Genomic DNA, 20103 nt, shown 5'->3' with positions numbered 1-20103 from the left:
TATCACCCACTCCTGGTTTTGGCTTACAAATACTGAGGTAAAATACTGACCAAATACTGAACATGTGAACATGGCCTAAGAGAGCTGGTGATCCCTGTCCCATTCCAGTAGCCACAGACCTCAGGGTGAATGGGATGTGCCAATTGAATTACCAACTCTAGAGCGGAGCCGTGGCACCTAGAAACGTCCACCACACAGTGTATGGAGCTGTGGTGTTTCGCTTCGTACATGGTTTACATCCGGCCGTCGCTGCCAGAGGTAACAGCTGATCTGTGGGGGTGCTGGACCCTCCCCAATCGGATATTGATGAGCTGCTCTTACAATAGCTCTTCAATATCAGTTCCTGACAACCCCTTTACCACAACCAAAGATGGCAGAATTCCCGACGCTACATAGCACCATAACGTAAGTAAAGATGAATGTGATGTGACCAGCACGTTGTGGAGTCTGCAACATGAAAATCATTTTGGTCTTTTGTGACTTGCGTGCTACGGTCACACCAACGCGTGTTGCAGACAGACATTTTATCGCTCCGGCCCTAATAAAATCATTAATGTTTGGATGTCAAATATTGCAAATATCCATTATATACATTTATATAGGTAATTATTACACATTCATGCAGAGCATATGCAAATCAATCTTTGTAACCCGCTTTAATTAAAAAAATTAAAAAAAAGCAGGGAAGGGACATGGCAATCGTGTATCAGGCTCATACATGTGTGTACAGTTGTGATCAAAAGTTTACATACCCCGGCAGAAATTTTGTTTTCTTGGCCTTTTTTCAGAGAATATGAATGATAACACCAAAACTTTTTCTCCACTCATGGTTAGTGGTTGGGTGAAGCCATTTATTGTCAAACTACTGTGTCTTCTCTTTTTACATCATAAAGACAACCCAAAACATCCAAATGACCCTGATCAAAAGTTCACATACCCCATTTTTTAATGCCATGTATTGCCCCCTCTATAACATCAATGGCAGCTTGAAGTCTTTTGTGGTAGTTTTGGATGAGGTTCTTTATTTTCTCAGATGGTAAAGCTGCCCACTCTTCTTGGCAAAAAGCCTCCAGTTCCTCTAAATTCCTGGGCTGTCCAGCATGAACTCTGCGCTTGAGATCTCCCCAGAGTGGCTCAATGATATTGAGGTCAGGATACTGAGATGGCCAATCCAGAACCTTCATTTTGTTCTGCTGTAGCCAATGACAGGTCGACTTGGCCTTGTGTTTTGGATCATTGTCATGTTGGAACATCCAGGTACGTCCCATGTGCAGCTTCCGGGCTGATGAGTGCAAATTTGCCTCCAGTATTCGCTGATAACATGCTGCATTTATCTTTCCTTCAACTTTGACCTAGTTTCCTGTGCCTTTGTAGCTCACATATCCCCAAAACATCAGCGATCCACCTCCATGCTTTACAGTAGGAATGGTGTTCCTTTCATCATGGGCCTTGTTGACATCTCTCCAAATGTAATGTTTAAGGTTGTGGCCAAAAAGTTAAATTTTGGTCTCATCACTCCAAATTACCTTGTTCCAGAAGTTTTAATGCTCGTCTCTGTGCTGTTTTGCATATTGTAGGCGAGATACTTTGTGACATTTGCACAGTACGGCTATGTGCACACGTTGCAGATGTGACTGTGGAATTTTCTGTGCAGAATCTGCATTTCTTGGCAGAAAACGCAGGTCAGAATTTGCGCCTTTTTTAGTTTGTGCACATGTTGCAGATTTTTGTGCGGATTTCTTCCTTTTTTAACTCCTGCAGAGTTCTATTATGGAATGGGTGCAGAAACGCAGCAGATCTGCAAAAAGAATTGACATGGTCCTTTTTTGAATCTGCTGCGTTTTCTGTGCAGATTTTTCTGCACCATTAGCACAGCATTGTTTCTGGGCATTGATTTACATTGTACTGTAAATCACTTGCGGATCTGCAGAGTTTCTGCGTGGGAAAAAAAAGCTGCAGATCTGCAGGAAATCTGCAACTTGTGCACATACCCTAATGGCTTTCTTCTGGCGACTCAGCCATACAGGCCATTTTTCTTCAAGTGCCTTCTTATTGTGCATCTTGAAACAGCCACACCGCTAGTTTTCAGAGAGTCCTGTATTTCAGCTGATTTTATTTGTGAGTTTTTCTTTGCATCCTTAACAATTTTCCTGGCAGTTGTGGACGACATTTTTCTTGAACTTCCTGACCGTGGTTTTGTTTTTGCAGAGCCCCTGATTTTCCATTTGTTAATCACAGTTTGAACGCTGCTGACTGACATTATCAATTCCTTGGATATCTTTTTGTATCCCTTTCCTGTTTTATACAGTTCAACTACCTTTTCCCGTAGATCCATTTCACAATTTTTTTGCTTTCCCCATGACTCACAAGCCAGAAACATCAGTGGCTGGATGAAAGATGCAAGAGTCTGTCTGGATCCCAGAAACTCAGCTTTTATGCACACACACTGATTACAAGCAAACAGGTCTCAGGTGAGGATGTTACCTTTAGTAGCCATTCAAATACATTGGTGTCAGTGTCAACGTCTGTGCATATATCAGGCCAAAATCAGCAGGGTATTTGAAATTTGGTTCAGGGTCATTTGGATGTTTTGGGTTGTCATTACGATTTAAAAAGAGAAGCCACAGTAGTTTGACAATAAATGGCTTCACCCAACCACTAACCATGAGCGGAGAAAAAGTTTTGGTGTCATCATTCATATTCTGTGAAGAAAGAACGTCTCTCCAGCTTTGTTCACTTCCACATTGGGAGGTGAGCCGACACTATGTCGTCACATCTACAGATATCTAACGGCTTGCATGCGGCAGGTATTGAGCATCTTGCCTGTTCATTACCACAGGTGCACGATACCTGCCGCTCATACACACTAGTCGGCAGATCTATACAGACAAGACGTCACCAGCTCCACTCACCACCTGTGCGAAAGTGGGCGAAGCTGGATTACCCCTCTGAGGCCACATTCACACATTCAGTATTTGATCAGTATTTTATATCAGTATTAGTAAGTCACAACTAGTAGTGGGTGATAAATACTGTACATTAGTGGTGACGTGCTTCTATTAGACATTTCCTCCGATTAGTCCACTCCTGATTTTGGCTTGCAATTACTGATGGAAAATACTCATGAAATACTGAACGTGTGAACGTGGCCTAAGCAGAAGACAAGAATATGAGCGCACATTTCAAAATCAGGATTTGTATTCGCTTTTCTTTTCTCTTTCTCATATATATTATGTAACACAGCAACAAATAGTCATGTAAATGAGCTCTTACATAAGTAAAAACATTAGAAGGTTCATTTTTATTATGTTGAGATAAAAAAAAAAATAGTCTTGTTATGGCCTTGCTGAACCTTAGGTGCTCATAAGGTATGTACACACTGCGCCGCCTTCTAATTTTTGCCTTTACAACACCCCATTCCTTATCCCTGGAAAAAAAAATAATGAAGGTGGCACAGCACTACCCTCAATTGTCCAAGTAAGTGGGGGGCCCAACGGATCAAAAAGCGATGGCCTATCCTTGCGATACATTCCATCACTATCAGATAAGAGGTTTTCCCATCAGCATTTCTGTGTTGTACACATCTATATGGGCCTCTTGGATGCTTGTTAAATGTTTTATAGATGGGGTCTCTGTTGTGAATTCTGTGGCAGAGCTCCCTCCTGTGGTCACAAGTGGTACTTCGGCTGATTCTCTCTGTGAGCTTCTGTTGGTGGAGGGAAGTGGTACTGCGGCTTCTGAGTTTCCTCCCTCAGGTGATCTGGTGAGGTCGTTAGGTGCTTCTCTACTTAACTCCACCTAATGCTTTGATCCTGGCTTCCTGTCAATGTTCCAGTGTTGGACTTGCTTTTCCCTGGATCATTCCTGTGGCCTGCTGCTCTGCATAGCTAAGTTCTTCTTTGCTATTTGTTTGCTATTTTTTCTGTCCAGCTTGTCTAATTTGTTGCTGGAAGCTCTGGGACGCAAAGGGTGTACCTCCGTGCCGTTAGTTCGGTACGGAGGGTCTTTTTGCCCCCTTTGCGTGGTTTTCTTTAGGGTTTTGTGTAGACCGCAAAGTTACCTTTTCTATCCTTGATCTGTTAAGAAAGTCGGGCCTCACTTTGCTGAATCTATTTCATCTCTACGTTTGTCTTTTCATCTTAACTCACAGTCATATGTGGGGGGCTGCCTTTTCCTTTGGGGTATTTCTCTGAGGCAAGGTAGGCTTATTTTCTATCTTCAGGCTAGTTAGTTTCTCAGGCTGTGCCGAGTTGCATAGGCAGAGTTAGGCGCAATCCACGGCTGCCTCTAGTGTTGTTTGGAGAGGATTAGGGATTGCGGTCTGCAGAGTTCCCACGTCTCAGAGCTCGTTCTATGATTTTGGGTTATTGTCAGATCACTGTATGTGCTCTGACCGCTATGTCCATTGTAGTACTGAATTGCCTTTCATAACAGGTCTCGCCACTGACCCCTCCACCGATCACCCAGATTTCCCATTCGATCCACTGCTCTCGACTGTGTCACTCTGCTTGAAAGGAACAAAAATCCGAAGCTCGACCTTCACTTTATGAAAAGTCCTTATCGTCCTGGCCATGACCTGGATCATCCATTCTAGCCACCAGTGGAGCGCCCACAGTCCACGAGAAGGACTCACCTTCTGCCTTATCTAGAATACACTTTAAGTTTAATTTTCTTAGAATATCTAATATGAGCTGTCCTCCCGTATCACAGCTGAGCTTCAATTTATTAATGAGCTGGAGTAACTGGAGATAAAACATCTGGTGCCGTTTGTCAAAAACATCTAAAAATGGTTATTATAGGGGGTGTATGTCAAGCAACCAAGACTGTATTAAATGCCTGTCCAGCTAAAATTGCTTGGTTGGCACTGTGAAAAAGCAGCTTTGCAGCAGCATTGCCGTGGTTTCCTTATGTCTCTTTCATGAAAGCAAAGACCCTCTTTAAAGTGGTATTCTAAAGTTATTCCATATCCATGGGATAGTGGCTAATGTCCCAATAGTGGAGGCACCCCCGGCGATCCTTAGAACCAGAGCTCTGAAGAGCCTCGTGTTAATGGAGCAGTGGTGGATCATGCTCCGCTCCATTCATTCTCTACGGGATGTCTGCAGGTCCCCTAGCACAGCGCTCGGCCAGTCTTCAGCACTCTCATAGGAATGAATGGAGCAGAGGTGTGCATAATCAACCACCTTTACTTCTACACAGGGCTCTTCAGAGCTTTGGTTCTTGGGATCGCTGGAGTTCTCAACCGATCGGGATAGGTGATAACTTCTGAACTTGAGACGACCCCTTTAATAATACGAACATTGAATATGACCATAGGGGAATCAAGGAGAGTCATCATTCTTCATCCCTCAATCTGCGTGTCTCATTAATGCTGTGTCCACCATTGGAATCCTTTTTTTTTGTGTCTCAATGCATCTATAATGAGAAATGAAGAAACTTTGCAACAGATCAAAGTGAAAGATTTCCTACCATTTAACTTCTACAGTTCCTATTCAGACCTGTGTCTCCATGGTAACAGACAACAAACAACCCGTGTGTAGTCTGACCATGCAGTCGTTCTCCTAAATAATGCTTCTTGGTAACCTACAAAAAAAGCATAGAACAGTGGACAAAGGCTGGAAAGTATGAGACTGCAGGACTACACCATACATGATTTGCTTGTCTCTTACCATGTAGACATATTGTCTGCGTAAGATGTAGAAACTAAGGGATAGAAAAGTTTATATTAAGACTTATGGCAAAGTGGTTTCATTTTTCATAAATGTAATCTGCAAACATTTACTAATAAAATACTAACTAACGCAAACTTTAATTTTCAAATAAAACGTTGGGTTCTTCATTTTTAAGAAGTGTCCACTTTTTAATATTTGGAAAAATATAGACTATTGAACTAACTATACAAGTTTGCATTCCCCTTTTAGTCGGGACTGAAAAAATACTATAAGTAGTATTAATTACATTAATTACACAGGAAGACTGACAGCCAAGATACATATTCCAGTGCTGGACTATAACATTCTTCCATTATGATCTAGTATTGGGTATACCAATCTGCTGCTGATGAAGCAGCTAACCGAGATTTTGCTGTCGGTTTTCCACATTTACAAGAGTACAGTATGCTGGCCCATAAGGCACACTGTCTTAGATTCAAGACCTAGGTTACAAAATACCAAATGGCCTAACACTTTTGTAAACATATCCGTTATATACAGCTTTACCACCAGATGCGTTCACGTTATACGCTGTGAAGAGGAGCCCTACGGGCCAAAAATGGCCAAGAGGGCAATTCTACTAAGTTGAAGGCCAAGTTCAGAGGATCTCATCCACACCTAATGGCACTGTCATAGAACGTGTAGAGGACATTGGTTAGTAAAGACTAATGCGAATTATGGCCGATCCTTTTCCTGTTCCGCGACAGTCAACTTCCAAGAGCATTTCTTCATTTTTACAGGTTTTTCAAGTTTCTCTTCCTAATATACAAGCGTCTCTAGTTCTTAAACTGTAAAATAAGAGAAAGTAGTTAGATTATATTCATTTACCAATCATTCACTACCAGAAATAAAAAAAACTACTAAATGCTTGTGCAGTTTGAATGGTTGAAAAAAGACAAAACATGAATCCATTAATTTCAACCAAAAGAGGGCAACTCAAACAATTCCTACACGTTTCCACAAGATTGAACATATCTATTCACCAGATGAAGGGACTGCCCTCTGACCGTTTGAGTGGGTTTTACATGGTTTTATCTTTTCTCAAGACTAAATACGGTAAGTAATTTTTTTTAACTTTCCTCATAGCTAAGATCCCCAGTGCCCCTTATTAGTTTATAGTTCTTCTATGTATCCTTTCTAACCTTCAGGGGATCCTTTCCATGAACTTGTGCCCAGAACTAAATTGCATACGCCAAATGAGGTTCATTGCATGATCCTATTCAGTCTATCATCTACATATACACCCAGATCCTTCTCTACAAGTGACTCTCCTAGTTTTACTTCCCCTAGAACATATGATGCCACCATATTAGTGCCTAGATGAAAGAATATTGACACATTTTAACTTTTGTACTAGAGGAGACTTCTACTAATTCTATGGACAGCGAGGATCAACAACAAAGACATATTGGGCTATAGTCGCAGATATACAATTCAGGGATAGGCCGTCAATAGCCAAGTCTGTGGATAACCCCTTTAAATGTTCCATAAATTGCATAAAAAGCCTAGCTCAGGATTACCAGGAAAGTCTAGGATAATTGGCAAGTATTCCTTCCATTTCTGAGAAATCTGCAGTCTGGAGGAGGCATCGGAGACTGCGGGAGCTTTTTTTCTCACAAGGATTTGGCCAAAATATCTGGACAGCTGCACAATTCTCATTGACCGCTACAGAATTTGTTTGAAAAGGTGGTGAAACAAAATATGAAAGGGGTTGCCCACTACTAGGATAACCCCTTCTTGATCACAATGTTTGGCCCCAATAAAATAAAAAACCTATACTCCCCTCCTGCGCTGGCTCCGTTCCCTCTGTGTTAGCACTTTCGGTCCCTGGGGCTCCCACATGGTTTTTGTGACCCCTGCGCCCTATCTGCGCTGCTGTCGCTGTCTTGCTGTTCGGACAAATTGAATATGAAGAGGAAGTCTGGGCTGCAGCTGATCGCGGACTTCATCTTCCTGCTTATTTCGACAGGAGGTGGGACCAATGGCACTGGTGCTGATTGGGCGCTGGTGTCACAACAGCACTGGAGATGGTGTGCCGACATTGTGGGAACTGCGCCAGCACAGGAGGTGGGACCAGTGACACTGGCGCTGATTGGATGCCGATGCTACAACAGCAATGGAGATGGTGCGCCGACATTGCGGGAACTGCGCCAGCACAGGAGGTGGGACCAGTGACTTGGTGCTGATTGGGTGCTGGTGCCACAACAGCACTGGAGATGGTGCGCCGACATTGCGGGAACTGCGCCAGCACAGGAGGTGGGACCAGTGACACTGGCGCTGATTGGATGCCGATGCTACAACAGCAATGGAGATGGTGCGCCGACATTGTGGGAACTGCGCCAGCACAGGAGGTGGGACCAGTGACACTGGCGCTGATTGGGTGCCGATGCTACAACAGCAATGGAGATGGTGCGCCGACATTGCGGGAACTGTGCCAGCACAGGAGGTGGGACCAGTGACTTGGTGCGGATTGGGTGCCGGTGCCACAACAGCACTGGAGATGGTGCGCCGACATTGCGGGAACTGTGCCAGCACAGAAGGCGAGTATAAGCTTTACTATTTTATTAGGGCCAACGGAGTGGTATGAGAAGGGGTTGTCCAAGTAGTGAACAGATTCTTTAAGTTAAGGGAACTATCATTTTAGTCCAGGGCATTTAATATTTTATATACGGTATATATATATATATATATATATATATATATATATATATATATATATATATATATATATATACATACATATATATATATATATATATATATATACATACATACATACATACATACATACATATATACACACACACACACACACGGTATATATATGTACAGAAAATATATATTTCTGTTGAACCATAATTCGAAAGCAATGTCTGATTTTCATTAGTTGATATTCCGTAAATTGAAATTGGTAATTATTTTGGTCACATTCATGCTATTTCAGTGACCATTGTTTTTTTTTTTTTCTTACTGTAATAGAAGAGTGTGAACATTTGTCCATGTGTGTAAGTGGTGTAGGTTCTTCGAGTTCAGAGATACATTGGGAAAGGCAAAGGTTTCAAAGTAATTACATGTAATGTCTAGTTCACACTCTTATCCCGGACCATGCTCAGGAGCAAAGCCTTTCACGCTGGATAGATCAGTCTCATGTTGTCTAATAGCCCCGAGACATGTAGCTGCTGGAACGTAAACATATTATTCGAGCACACCGAAGTCACTTGGTTAGCACCCGAGCATGCTCAGATAACACCTTATTCGAGCACGTTTGCTCATCACTAGTCCTACGTTCTTGCATTTAGGGTGCAATATTATGGTAGTTTGTGCTGCCATTGCATATATATTCCCTGGCTGGATAGTCTTCTTCACAGAGCAGGGCATTCATCCTGGGCCAAGGCACCTCCCAGCATGAAAATCCAACAGTAGTGGCATTGTCACGTCTGATACTGGCCATATAGAAGCTGCTATCTGACAATGGCTGACTTATAGGAGTCTGGAAAGCTTGTAGATCTGTGCTCCTCAGTAGCTATTTCTTCAGCACAGGGAGGCAAAACCCATCTGAGTAGGTCCCTAACCTAGGTAACTATGTTCACAACTATGGAGGTGATCCCTAATCATAGCAGGTATAGGGAAACATCAGCAGAAGATAATGCTGCTACTGGAAAAAAAAAAATCAATATACAAAGACTAATCTTACCGCCATACAATGATCGTATAGTAGCAAATACCAGTGCTGCATAAAATATTAAGACATTACAGTACCATAACTTGCAGGATGAAGTTGTTCACTTTTCCATTTGGCCCAGACCGTCATTATCACTTCTTCCAGCTACAACTTACCTGCAGAGCTTACAACAAAGACACATTTTACTTCACCTTTCTCTCGCCATCACCATCTATTCCCGACCAGCACAAATTCCCTATCCTGCTGATACTACAATGTTGAGCCGCTGCTGCCGTATTTGTCCCCATTACGTCAGCTGCTCTATAGCATTGTACTCCCACAAAGTAGTAATGCCCACCACTTAGCCCCTTGGTAGCCAAGTTTACATCTGCGGAGGTACACCGTATTTATGATAGGTATCAGTGGTCATGTGAGTGGATGACCATACTGTTACTTTATATAATTTTTATTAACTATACAAAGACCAACATTACTGCCATACAGTGACCATATGATAGTAGATATCAGAGTGATTACAGTACAGATATATAGTGACTTATAGCTGACGTGCTTTCTGATGGAGTCATTCAAATTTCCCATCTGGCCCAGACCACTATGAAGACTTCTTCCAGCCGTGACCCATCGACAAAGTCTACAACAGCAAACATTTAACTTCTCACATTTCCAGCACCCCATCTATTCCAAACCTGCATAAATTCCCCATGCTTCTGATACCCCAAAGCTGAGCCTGCTGCCGTGTCTTTATTTGTGCCTATAGCTTCACTTGCTGTTTTGCATGGTAACTGTGCTCCTCTTGGTGTCATAGTAATAATGCCCCGATATGTGCCTCTTATAAAGTAAGGCCCTCCAGTGCCCTCAAAAATAAGTTATAATACCCTTACTGCCCTTATATAGTAAATATACAGCTCCATCCTGCAGCACATCGCTCCTCTCAGACCCCTCTATATACAGCCCCATCCAGCAGTACATCGCTCCTCTCAGACCCCTCTATATACAGCCCCATCCAGCAGTACATCGCTCCTCTCAGACCCCTCTATATACAGCCGCATCCTGCAGTATATCACTCCTCTCAGACCCCTCTATATACAGCCCCATCCAGCAGTACATCGCTCCTCTCAGACCCCTCTATATACAGCCCCATCCAGCAGTACATCGCTCCTCTCAGACTCCTTAATATATACAGCTGCATCCTGCAGTATATCACTCCTCGCAGACCCTCAGTAGACTCCCTCACTCTGCAGTACATCATGTTTCTCTATATACAGCCCCCTCTGGCATTACATAATTTTCTCAGCCCCTGTATATATAGCACTATCCTGCACCACATCATTCCTCTCCTCTATATGCAGGTCCATGTTTCAGTACATCACTCATCTCCTCCTTCCACCATCACTACTCTCAGCCCCTCTGTGATGAGGGAACAGCCGCCATCTTTGGACGGGCATACTAAAACAGATTGGCGTGACTCCATTTTGTCTCCTGGTCACAGGAGCGCTCCTGGCCCCCACCTTTTCTAATGAATAAAGTTCCTATTAGTATGCTAACGGGCTGAGCTCAGTGTAAACTGTAGACGGTATTTTAAAAGCTCACTGAGGAAACCACGCCAGCAGGGGGGCTTGGAAATGCTTGGGGGCTTAATTAAAACACGCATGCCAAGTGGCCACTGGATACACATCTACTATGGCAGCCCAGCCAAACCGTCTCCAACATGGAATTGTGAATTATGGACGCATCGTCCGAGGTACAGGCTCATAAAAAATATTCTCCTTACCCTAAAGAAATTGTGCATCCAACAGTGTGACTCCCGTGACGGTGGAAGGTCTGAAACCCGAGATATAGGGATCAGCCTCCCACAGGGACCGAATGGGTCCAGGTTTGATCCCAGTACGACCGGCAGAACAAACCACAGGCGCTGGTACTGCCCGTGTGCTGATCCGATCATCGTGAGGGAAGTTATCCCATTTATTAGAAATTGGAATAAATCTTGCAGGGAGACAGAGGGGGTGGAGATTGCTAAGCCCACCCAGCTGCAGGCAGGGGGCTCAGCCAGGTATAAGAAGAAGCTGAGGTCACTGGGAGGGTCTCACTCCACAGAAGAAGACTATGATGATTTCTTAAGGAACAGGGTATGCCAGCCAGAGGGGGGAGCAAGCACATGCTTTCTGGGGGCTGCCCGGCAACTAAGTTTTAGACCTGCGGAATGCTATGCCCCCCGGCTTCCACAAGCGACCTTCAACCTGGTAAATTGACCTCCAGCTTCATACCTTTAAGCCTTGTATTATTGTTGTTATATTGTACTCTGACTGTAACTCTTGATATATTGTGATTGTATATTCCTTGTAATTATCTAGTGCGCCCTTAAGGCAATTGAATCATAAATTAATTTTGGGCTGATCCTTTTACTCTGATTGCGAATCTTAGAATACCCAGTGTGGGTAACAGGGCAGTCTCCCCGGCGGCCATTTGTCTCTAGGTGCAGTTCCTTTACTGACCTGAGAGACAAAGGGGGCGCCGGAGAGCTGGGCCTGTGTAGTGACGTCACGGATTGGTGACGTGGGAGGAAGGGGTAATCCTTCACACCCTCTATATACAATCCCATCCTGCAGCACCTCACTCCCGTCTATTACAAGCATAAACGTTTTCAGCTGCTTCCTTTCAGGAGCTCTGCATCATATTGTGCGAGACTCTGCCCCTTCCCAAGACATCACTAATAGGAGCAACTCCATTTTAGCGATTTATCTCCAATCTGTGTCTTGGCGCAGGCAAATTGGTGACGCTCCTCTTGGAATTCATACATGCAGATAGCATTTTCAGAGAGAAAGTAAACAGGCACTCTAGTGCTTCCTATTGAAGGGCCTTGATGCATGACTTAAGATACAAATTGAAACCAGAAACTCTATTTGTACTCATGTGTTTCAGATTGTTTTGCTCCTCATCAGTACAAAGCAGGAGGACTGCTTTGCATAATCTGCATATTTTAATTCTCAGAGGAATATTGCATGGTGGTCTATAAGTCTCCTTACACAAACTTGGAATTTTCCAAAAGGAGAAACTTAACCCCCTAGACTGTCAGAAGTCTATCACTCAGCTAAGTTAGCCCTCTTGCTTTGCACTGATGAGGAGCAAACATCCTGAAACACATGTCTGCTAATGGAGTGTCTGCTTTGGCTTCTTCTCCTAAGTCTTTAGAAGGTCGATAATGACTTTTAGAATTGCTACCTTCAATAATTGGCAGTAGAGTTCTGATTTTCTTCATCTCTAAAGAGGCTATTTGCACTATAAGTAGTAACGCTATATACTGCCGTCTTAATATACCAAGGGATCACCATTATTTTTCTTGGAAGACGAGATTAATAGTTTTGTTTTTGTAGATGACACCATGCTACGTTGCACAGTGCAGTTTATGGAAGATGTTCATAGGTTACCGACTGACTTGGACAAACTGTTTGGACATCCACTTTGCAGATGAGATTCAATGTGGCTGAAGTTATCCTCTCCTATCCATTCAGTGGAGTATGACGCTCGGCCATTCTATCGATCATCGCTTGCCGGGCAGTGCTATCCCACGTTGCTTCTATCAGTTCACCAGTGGTCATTCCGAAGTCTCTTTATGGTGTTTATCCAGTGGGTTCTTGGCTGTCCTCTTCTTCTGCCACTTGCCTTTCCAAGCTCAACGTATTTTTCCAACAACTGGCACCCAATAATGTGGCCAAAATATGGCAACTTTTGTTTGGTTATCTAAGGCTACTTTCACACTTGCGTTTTTCAGCTTCCGTCACAATCCGTCGATTTTTGAGAATGCAGAATCCTGCATTTTCCCATAGACTTGTATTAGTGACGGATGGCAATCCGTTTAATCCGTCGTGCACTGGATCCGTCGGAAAATAGCGGTCCGTCGTGCGGAGAAAACGTTCATAGGAACGTTTTTTCTGCACGTCAGAAAATCGGTCAGCGACGCATCCTGCGCTGCCCGTCGTCGGCTACAATGGAAGCCTATGGACGCAAAATCCGTCACTGACCGTCACACACAGGAATCCAGCGACGTATCACGTTTTTCTCTCTCACATTTGTTTGCCGGAAATTTTTCCATTGACATTGTGGAAACAACACAAACGATGCATCCGTCATTACAATGGATGCGTCAGACACGTTTTCCATTATTTTCGTGACGTCCGTCGATACGTCATTTCACTGCACAACGACGCACAACAGAAGACGGAAGTGTGAAAGAAGCCTTAGGCTAAGCGTTTCGGCACAACGTGGGCAGCGGATGCAGTTTTTCAACGCATCCGCTGCCTATTCTAAAGTCCTGGGGAGGAGGGTAGGAAATGGCAGACCCGATGTACGAAAAAACGTTCCCTTGAATGTTTTTTCGTGACGACGGTCCGCCAAAACACGACGCATCCAGTGCACGACGGACGCGACGTGTGGCTATACGTCGCGATCCGTCGGCAATACAAGTCTATGGGAAAAAAAAACACATCCTGCGGGCACATTTGCAGGATGCGGTTTTTTCCCCAAAACGACGCATTGCGACGGATCTAAAACGACGCAAGTGTGAAAGAAGCCCAACCTGCCTGTTGTGCACGGCGCCATTCTTTCACGGAACAGAGTGGTCACGTACAGCTCCTGCCAGCGATTCAGCTGCAATGGGGCGAGACTTCCAGCATCATTCTGATTGACAGCCGGCTCCCCCAGTTAGGCAGCGGGAATCTGTCCAACAATCAGAATGACGTCAAAAGTCTTGCAGAACGGAGCGGAAAAGAAGACTCCACTCTGTAGAAGAGACGTCAGCAGAGGCAGCTGAATCCCCGGCAAGAACGGTCTGTGGCCGCTTTGTGTTGGGGGCAAAACTGTGCCAGAAACAACAGGCAGCTAAATTGCAATTACCTGCCTGTTACTGCTTAGGTACATTTTTTTTGTCTTTTAGAAAGTCCGGGATATACCCTTTAAGATAGGTCATCAATATCACACCAGCGAGGATCTGACACCCAGAAACCCACTGATCAGCTGTTTGTGGTGTTGTCAGCTGGATACTAATAGAGTATACAGCCAGGACTGCATGGGTCTGTACACTGTGTAGTAGCTGATAGAGCACTGCACCTCCTAAAATAAATGGCTGCAGTACCAAGAACAGCCACTAGACAGTGTACAGAGCAGCGCAGACTTGGCCGCCTCTGTAAAAAGTGAATTAGTGGGAGTGCTTGATGTCGGCCCCCCAATCTGATATGGATGACCTATTTTAAGCAGTGGCCATCAATATCCTCGTTTAATACATGTTGTTCAGGTACACAATATGTCTGAAGCCTTTTCCCGTTCTGTCCTTCAGATGTCACAGAGGTTGATGATGGCACACAGGCAGCATTAAAGGTTCCTGAATTAATAATGACTAAAGTGATTTTGCCTCATGCGGCATGCTGCTGACAGCTACAAATTAGAAGTATGGTCAGACACTGAATCAGTCATGCTGAGATCACTCTGCTCTAGATGCCAGCAGCGCCAACTCAGGAGATGCCCATACAGATATATCAGCAAGACAACAGCCATAGTAACTCAGTACAATGGCACAGGCCTATCTTACAAAGTAATGTGATATCGCTAGGACCCCCATTAAGAATTACGGGTCCAGTGATGGGTCACTTTTGCTGTTTGGCTACGAAGGGATCTGCAGCATAGCTTTGTTTAGTTGGACGGAGCCCCAATCTAAGATCAAAAAGCAAGGGACTATCCTCGCCGGATGGTGGCGCAAAGCAAAGGCCTATCCTCGCCGGAAAGTGGCGCAAAGCGAAGGCCTATCCTCGCCGGAGGGTGGCGCAAAGCGAAGGCCTATCCTCAGACGGTGGAGCAAGGCGAAGGCCTATCCTCGCCGGACGGTGGAGCAAAGCGAAGGCCTATCCTCGGACGGTGGAGCAAGGCGAAGGCCTATCCTCGCCGGACGGTGGAGCAAAGCGAAGGCCTATCCTCGCCGGAGGGTGGAGCAAAGCGAAGGCCTATGCTCGCCGGAGGGTGGCGCAAAGCGAAGGCCTATCCTCGCCGGAGGGTGGCGCAAAGCGACGGCCTATCCTCGCCGGAGGGTGGCGCAAAGCGACGGCCTATCCTCGCCGGAGGGTGGCGCAAAGCGACGGCCTATCCTCTCCGGAGGGTGGCGCAAAGCGAAGGCCTATCCTCGCCGGAGGGTGGCGCAAAGCGAAGGCCTATCCTCGCCGGAGGGTGGCGCAAAGCGAAGGCCTATCCTCGCCGGAGGGTGGCGCAAAGCGAAGGCCTATCCTTGCCGGACGGTGGCACAAAGCGAGGGCCTGATGGGCAGGTCTAATAAAGGATATCACAAAAACCAATCAATGTAGAAACCACAGGCCAGCACCAAGGACATGAGGACACTGCTGAGCATTCGATATGAACGTGCTCCTTACCAGCAGAGGCGCATTCTCCTTCCTGACGCATTATATGACATTACGTTGGGGAATCACTTCTTTACTATAAGTTAATGGGATTCATGGATTTACACACACTCAAAACTGATAATTATCTGCACAGAATTCTCAATTAGTCAGGGGAGCGGGATCCGAGAACGTCCTCCACATCTGTAGGAACGAAAGGCATCCGTGACACGCAGGGGCACCAGAAACAACGCTTTTCCTCTACGTCCCATACTGGTCAGGAGAAGCCAAGCAACGGTAAAAACATTGGCGCTATTTCGGCTCCACACATTGTGTAGTGGCCGTTCTGGAGTACTGCAGCTCAGCTCCTAGTGAAATGAATAGGAGTCAAGCTGCTGTACCCAACAATGGACACCTGTGGGCAAGTCATCAAAATCCAAGATTTAGACAAAGGATTAAAAAAGGAAAAATATTTTAAAGGCCATGTACTTCCTTTATAAACATTATGGTATATCATTTTTGAAACTTTCCATCTAATCCTTTTGTCAATTAAAACAAATTTCCCCAGATCTTCAACATAAAATTGATTGGAGTCATCATAAGTCTATTAGCCCCTGAACAAATAAGCCACCCTCTGTTTTCCGCACACCATGTTATGTCTGATGTAAAAAAAAAAAAACACTTCCCAGAGCGGAAATCACTACAGTAAGCTCCATACAGACGCGGGATCAGCAAGTAATGCTGGGAAATCTCTGCTCTGAAGCCTGCAGAATTACAGGCTGCAGTGCAGACATGAGCTAAGGATCAGCACTGGAGAAATACTGCGGCCTGGTCACTATTCAGGGTGGGACAGGATTCAGGCAAAAAGACTGGAAATGCTTCTGGTTAGCCTCCGTTCACACTAGTACTCATTTAGGGGGTTCCTGTCACTGTCCACAGCAATAATACTGCAGCATGTAGACAACTTTAACCCTTTAAGGCCAGTAACTCTTAGAAAACCTGTGTTCTAATACGCAATTGGGAAACACTGAGTACAGAGGGGGGTCTCTATTCAGGACCCTCATCTTTCTTGGCCAAGAAAACCACAGCTCCATACACTGATCAGTGGTCACTCCCGGTACTGCACCTAAGTTCCTATTGAAGTGAATTAGAGCTTCACTGCAGTACCTGTCAGCAGCCAGTATACAGGGCTGTGGGGTTACATCCTGGCGCTGATCAGTGGGGGTTGCGGGTGTCAGATCCACACTACTCTGATACTGATGACCTATCCTAAGGATGCACCAGTACATAATATACACTGTATGGGTTAAATCTTATCAGCTGAATATACTGTACAACCTGCAGCTACATCTCCTAGGTAAACTTAAAGGGAACCTGTCACCCCCAAAATCGAAGATGAGCTAAGCCCACCGGCATCAGGGGCTTATCTACAGCATTCTGTAATGCTGTAGATAAGCCCCCGATATATCCTGAAAGATAAGAAAAAGAGGTTAGATTATACTCACCCAGGGACGGTCCCACTGCGGTCCGGGTCCGATGGGCGTCGCGGTCCGGGGCCTCCCATCTCTTACGATGACGTCCTCTTGTCTTCACGCTGCAGCTGCGGCGCAGGCGTACTTTGTCTTCCCTGTTGAGGGCAGAGCAAAGTACTGCAGTGCGCAGGTCCCGGGAAAGGTCAGAGAGGCCCAGCGCCTGCGCACTGCAGTACTTTGCTCTGCCCTCAACAGGACAGATAAAGTACGCCTGCGCAGGAGCAGCAGCGTGAAGACAAGAGGACGTCATCCTGTGAAGATGGGAGGCACCGGACCGCGATGCCCATCGGACCCGGACCGCAGCGGGACCGCCCCTGGGTGAGTATAATCTAACCTCTTTTTCTCATCTTTCAGGATACATCGGGGGATTATCTACAGCATTACAGAATACTGTAGATAAGCCCCTGATGACAGTAGGTTTAGTTCATCTTCAATTTTGGGGGTGACAGGTTCCCTTTAAGATTACCCCTTTAATGGGGCCGTAGCCAAATATGTGGTTGATATCTTCTTTTCTACAATTAGTAGAGTACCAGCTTGCAGACAATTATGCAGATGTGGGGGCAGGGGAGTCGGCTGTCAGACACAGCCAGACTCCCCACAGAGAAGATCAACATTGTTTGAAATAATAATAATCTTTATTTTTATATAGCGCTAACATATTCCGCAGCGATTTACAGTTTTGCGTTTATATAAGGTTTGCATCTCAACTGCAGAATACACAAGCTGAGCCAGAACAGATTAGGAAACACTGACAGTGCTTCCACCTCCGGACCCTGTGATCGCTGGGGGGCAGGGAAGGAGCAGGAGCTGCTGGGTCCTGGGAAACCCAATCATCTCTGCTATGCAGAATTTACCCTGCAGCTGAGGCGAACAGACCAGCCCTGGTTACAGGGGGAATTAGCAATAAAAAGAATGCATTAATATGATCAAATGCCCCCCACAGGTGCCCCAGTCCTGCACTGGTTAATTAGCAGTGGACCACAAGGATGGCGAGTTTAGTCAGTCAGTGTTGGAGCTGTGTGGCGGCCATAACAGCTGGGGGTTGTGGGCTTTGCCTGGCAGGAGGACCCCATGGCGCTCCCCCTCAGGGTGTGGTGTCATGGCGGCTGTGGTTGCCCCTCAGACACTACACATGGGCCACACACACATGTATATGACATATAGTACAAGGGAGAGACAGCTACCCATAGCAACCAATCACAGGCCAGCTTTCATTCTCTACCCGGCAGTGGAGCAATGACAGCTGCGATGTTATTGGCTGTAGGGGCGCAGGTACTTACTGGAGTCAGCCGGGCTCCGCACACAGTGAAGCGGCTCTAGCAGTACAGTGTCCGTCCGCATGCAGGGAGGTCCCCGGGAGTCCCGCACGGTGCCCGGCTCCGGCCGCCTCCATCCTAGTCCAGGTACCCGTCCAACACGTCTATGTCGGCCCCTGCGTCGTACAGCAGAGAAGCCGGGTCTGACAGCACCCCGAGCTCCGCCAGCGCCTGGTCCATGTCCTCCGGCAGGAAGACGATGCCCACGTTGAGGGCGATGTACTCCATCAGGAAGGCATAGTACAGGATCAGCACGTTGACGAAGAACAGGCCCACGTAGAACATATAGGGGGGCTCATGCGGCGGAGCGGGGCTGGGCTGGGCGCTGCGGAGCCCCCTGGTCGCGGGCGGCAGGAGAGGAGCTGAGCCTGTGACGCCCCCGGAAGGGGCGGGGCCTCCAGTGCAGCAGCCTGACACCGGGAAGCAGCGTAGTACTGAGGCTGGCTGCTGGGAGCGAGACGCAACTGGGGGGCCAAATACAGAGCTCTCAGTTCAACAGATGCCTAAATACAGAAATCTATGCCCAACAGGTGCCCAAATACAGAGATCTCAGCCCAACAGGTGCCTATATCCAGAAATCTCAGCCCAGCAGGTGCCCAAATACACAAATCGGAGCCCAAATACAGAGATCTCAGCCCAACAGGTGCCCAAATACAGAAATCTCAGCCCAACAGGAGCCCAAATACAGAAATCTCAACCCAACCGGAGACCAAATACAGAAATCTCAGCCCAACAGGAGCCCAACTACAGAAATCTCAACCCAACTGGAGACCAAATACAGAAATCTCAGCCCAACAGGTGCCCAAATACAGAGATCTTTGCCCAACAGGTGCCCCAATACAGAGCTCTCAGCCCAATAGGAGCCCAAATACATGAGCACTCAGCCCAAGAGGTGCCCAAATAGAGAAAACTCAACAAGAGCCCAAATACAGAAATCTCAGCCCAACAGGAGCCCAAATACAGAAATCTCAGCCCAACAGGTGGCCAAATACAGAAATCTCAGCCCAACAGGAGCCCAAATACAGAAATCTCAGCCCAACAGGTGGCCAAATACCGATATCTCGACCCAACAGGTGCCCAAATACAGAGCTCTCAGCCCAATAGGAGCCCAAATACATGAGCACTCAGCCCAAGAGGTGCCCAAATAGAGAAAACTCAACAAGAGCCAAAATACAGAAATAGCCCAACAGGAGCCCAAATACAGAAATCTCAGCCCAACAGGTGGCCAAATACAGAAATCTCAGCCCAACAAGAGCCCAAATACAGAAATCTCAGCCCAACAGGTGGCCAAATACCGATATCTCGACCCAACAGGTGCCCAAATACAGAGCTCTCAGCCCAATAGGAGCCCAAATACATGAGCACTCAGCCCAAGAGGTGCCCAAATAGAGAAAACTCAACCCAACAAGAGCTGAAATACAGAAATCTCAGCCCAACAGGTGGCCAAATACAGAGATCTCGGCCCAAAATGTGCCCAAATACAGA

General features: G+C 46.0%; 1 protein-coding gene across 1 annotated transcript; it reads right to left on the bottom strand.

Annotated features, from left to right (window-relative positions):
• Nucleotides 1–637: 637 nt before the first annotated feature.
• Nucleotides 638–19002, bottom strand: DEXI (Dexi homolog). Its single transcript, XM_069734040.1, has 2 exons — nt 18583–19002; nt 638–6499 (listed from the first exon to the last, which is right to left on the bottom strand). Exon 1 carries the CDS (start codon nt 18901–18903, stop codon nt 18697–18699), a length of 207 nt encoding a protein of 68 aa, XP_069590141.1. The 5' UTR covers nt 18904–19002; the 3' UTR covers nt 638–6499; nt 18583–18696.
• Between the last annotated feature and the right edge of the window lie 1101 nt (nt 19003–20103).

This window comes from Ranitomeya imitator, chromosome 7 (assembly GCF_032444005.1).
Source record: "Ranitomeya imitator isolate aRanImi1 chromosome 7, aRanImi1.pri, whole genome shotgun sequence".
NCBI classification, from domain to species: domain Eukaryota; kingdom Metazoa; phylum Chordata; class Amphibia; order Anura; family Dendrobatidae; genus Ranitomeya; species Ranitomeya imitator.
This window is presented reverse-complemented; position numbering and strand designations above follow the sequence as displayed.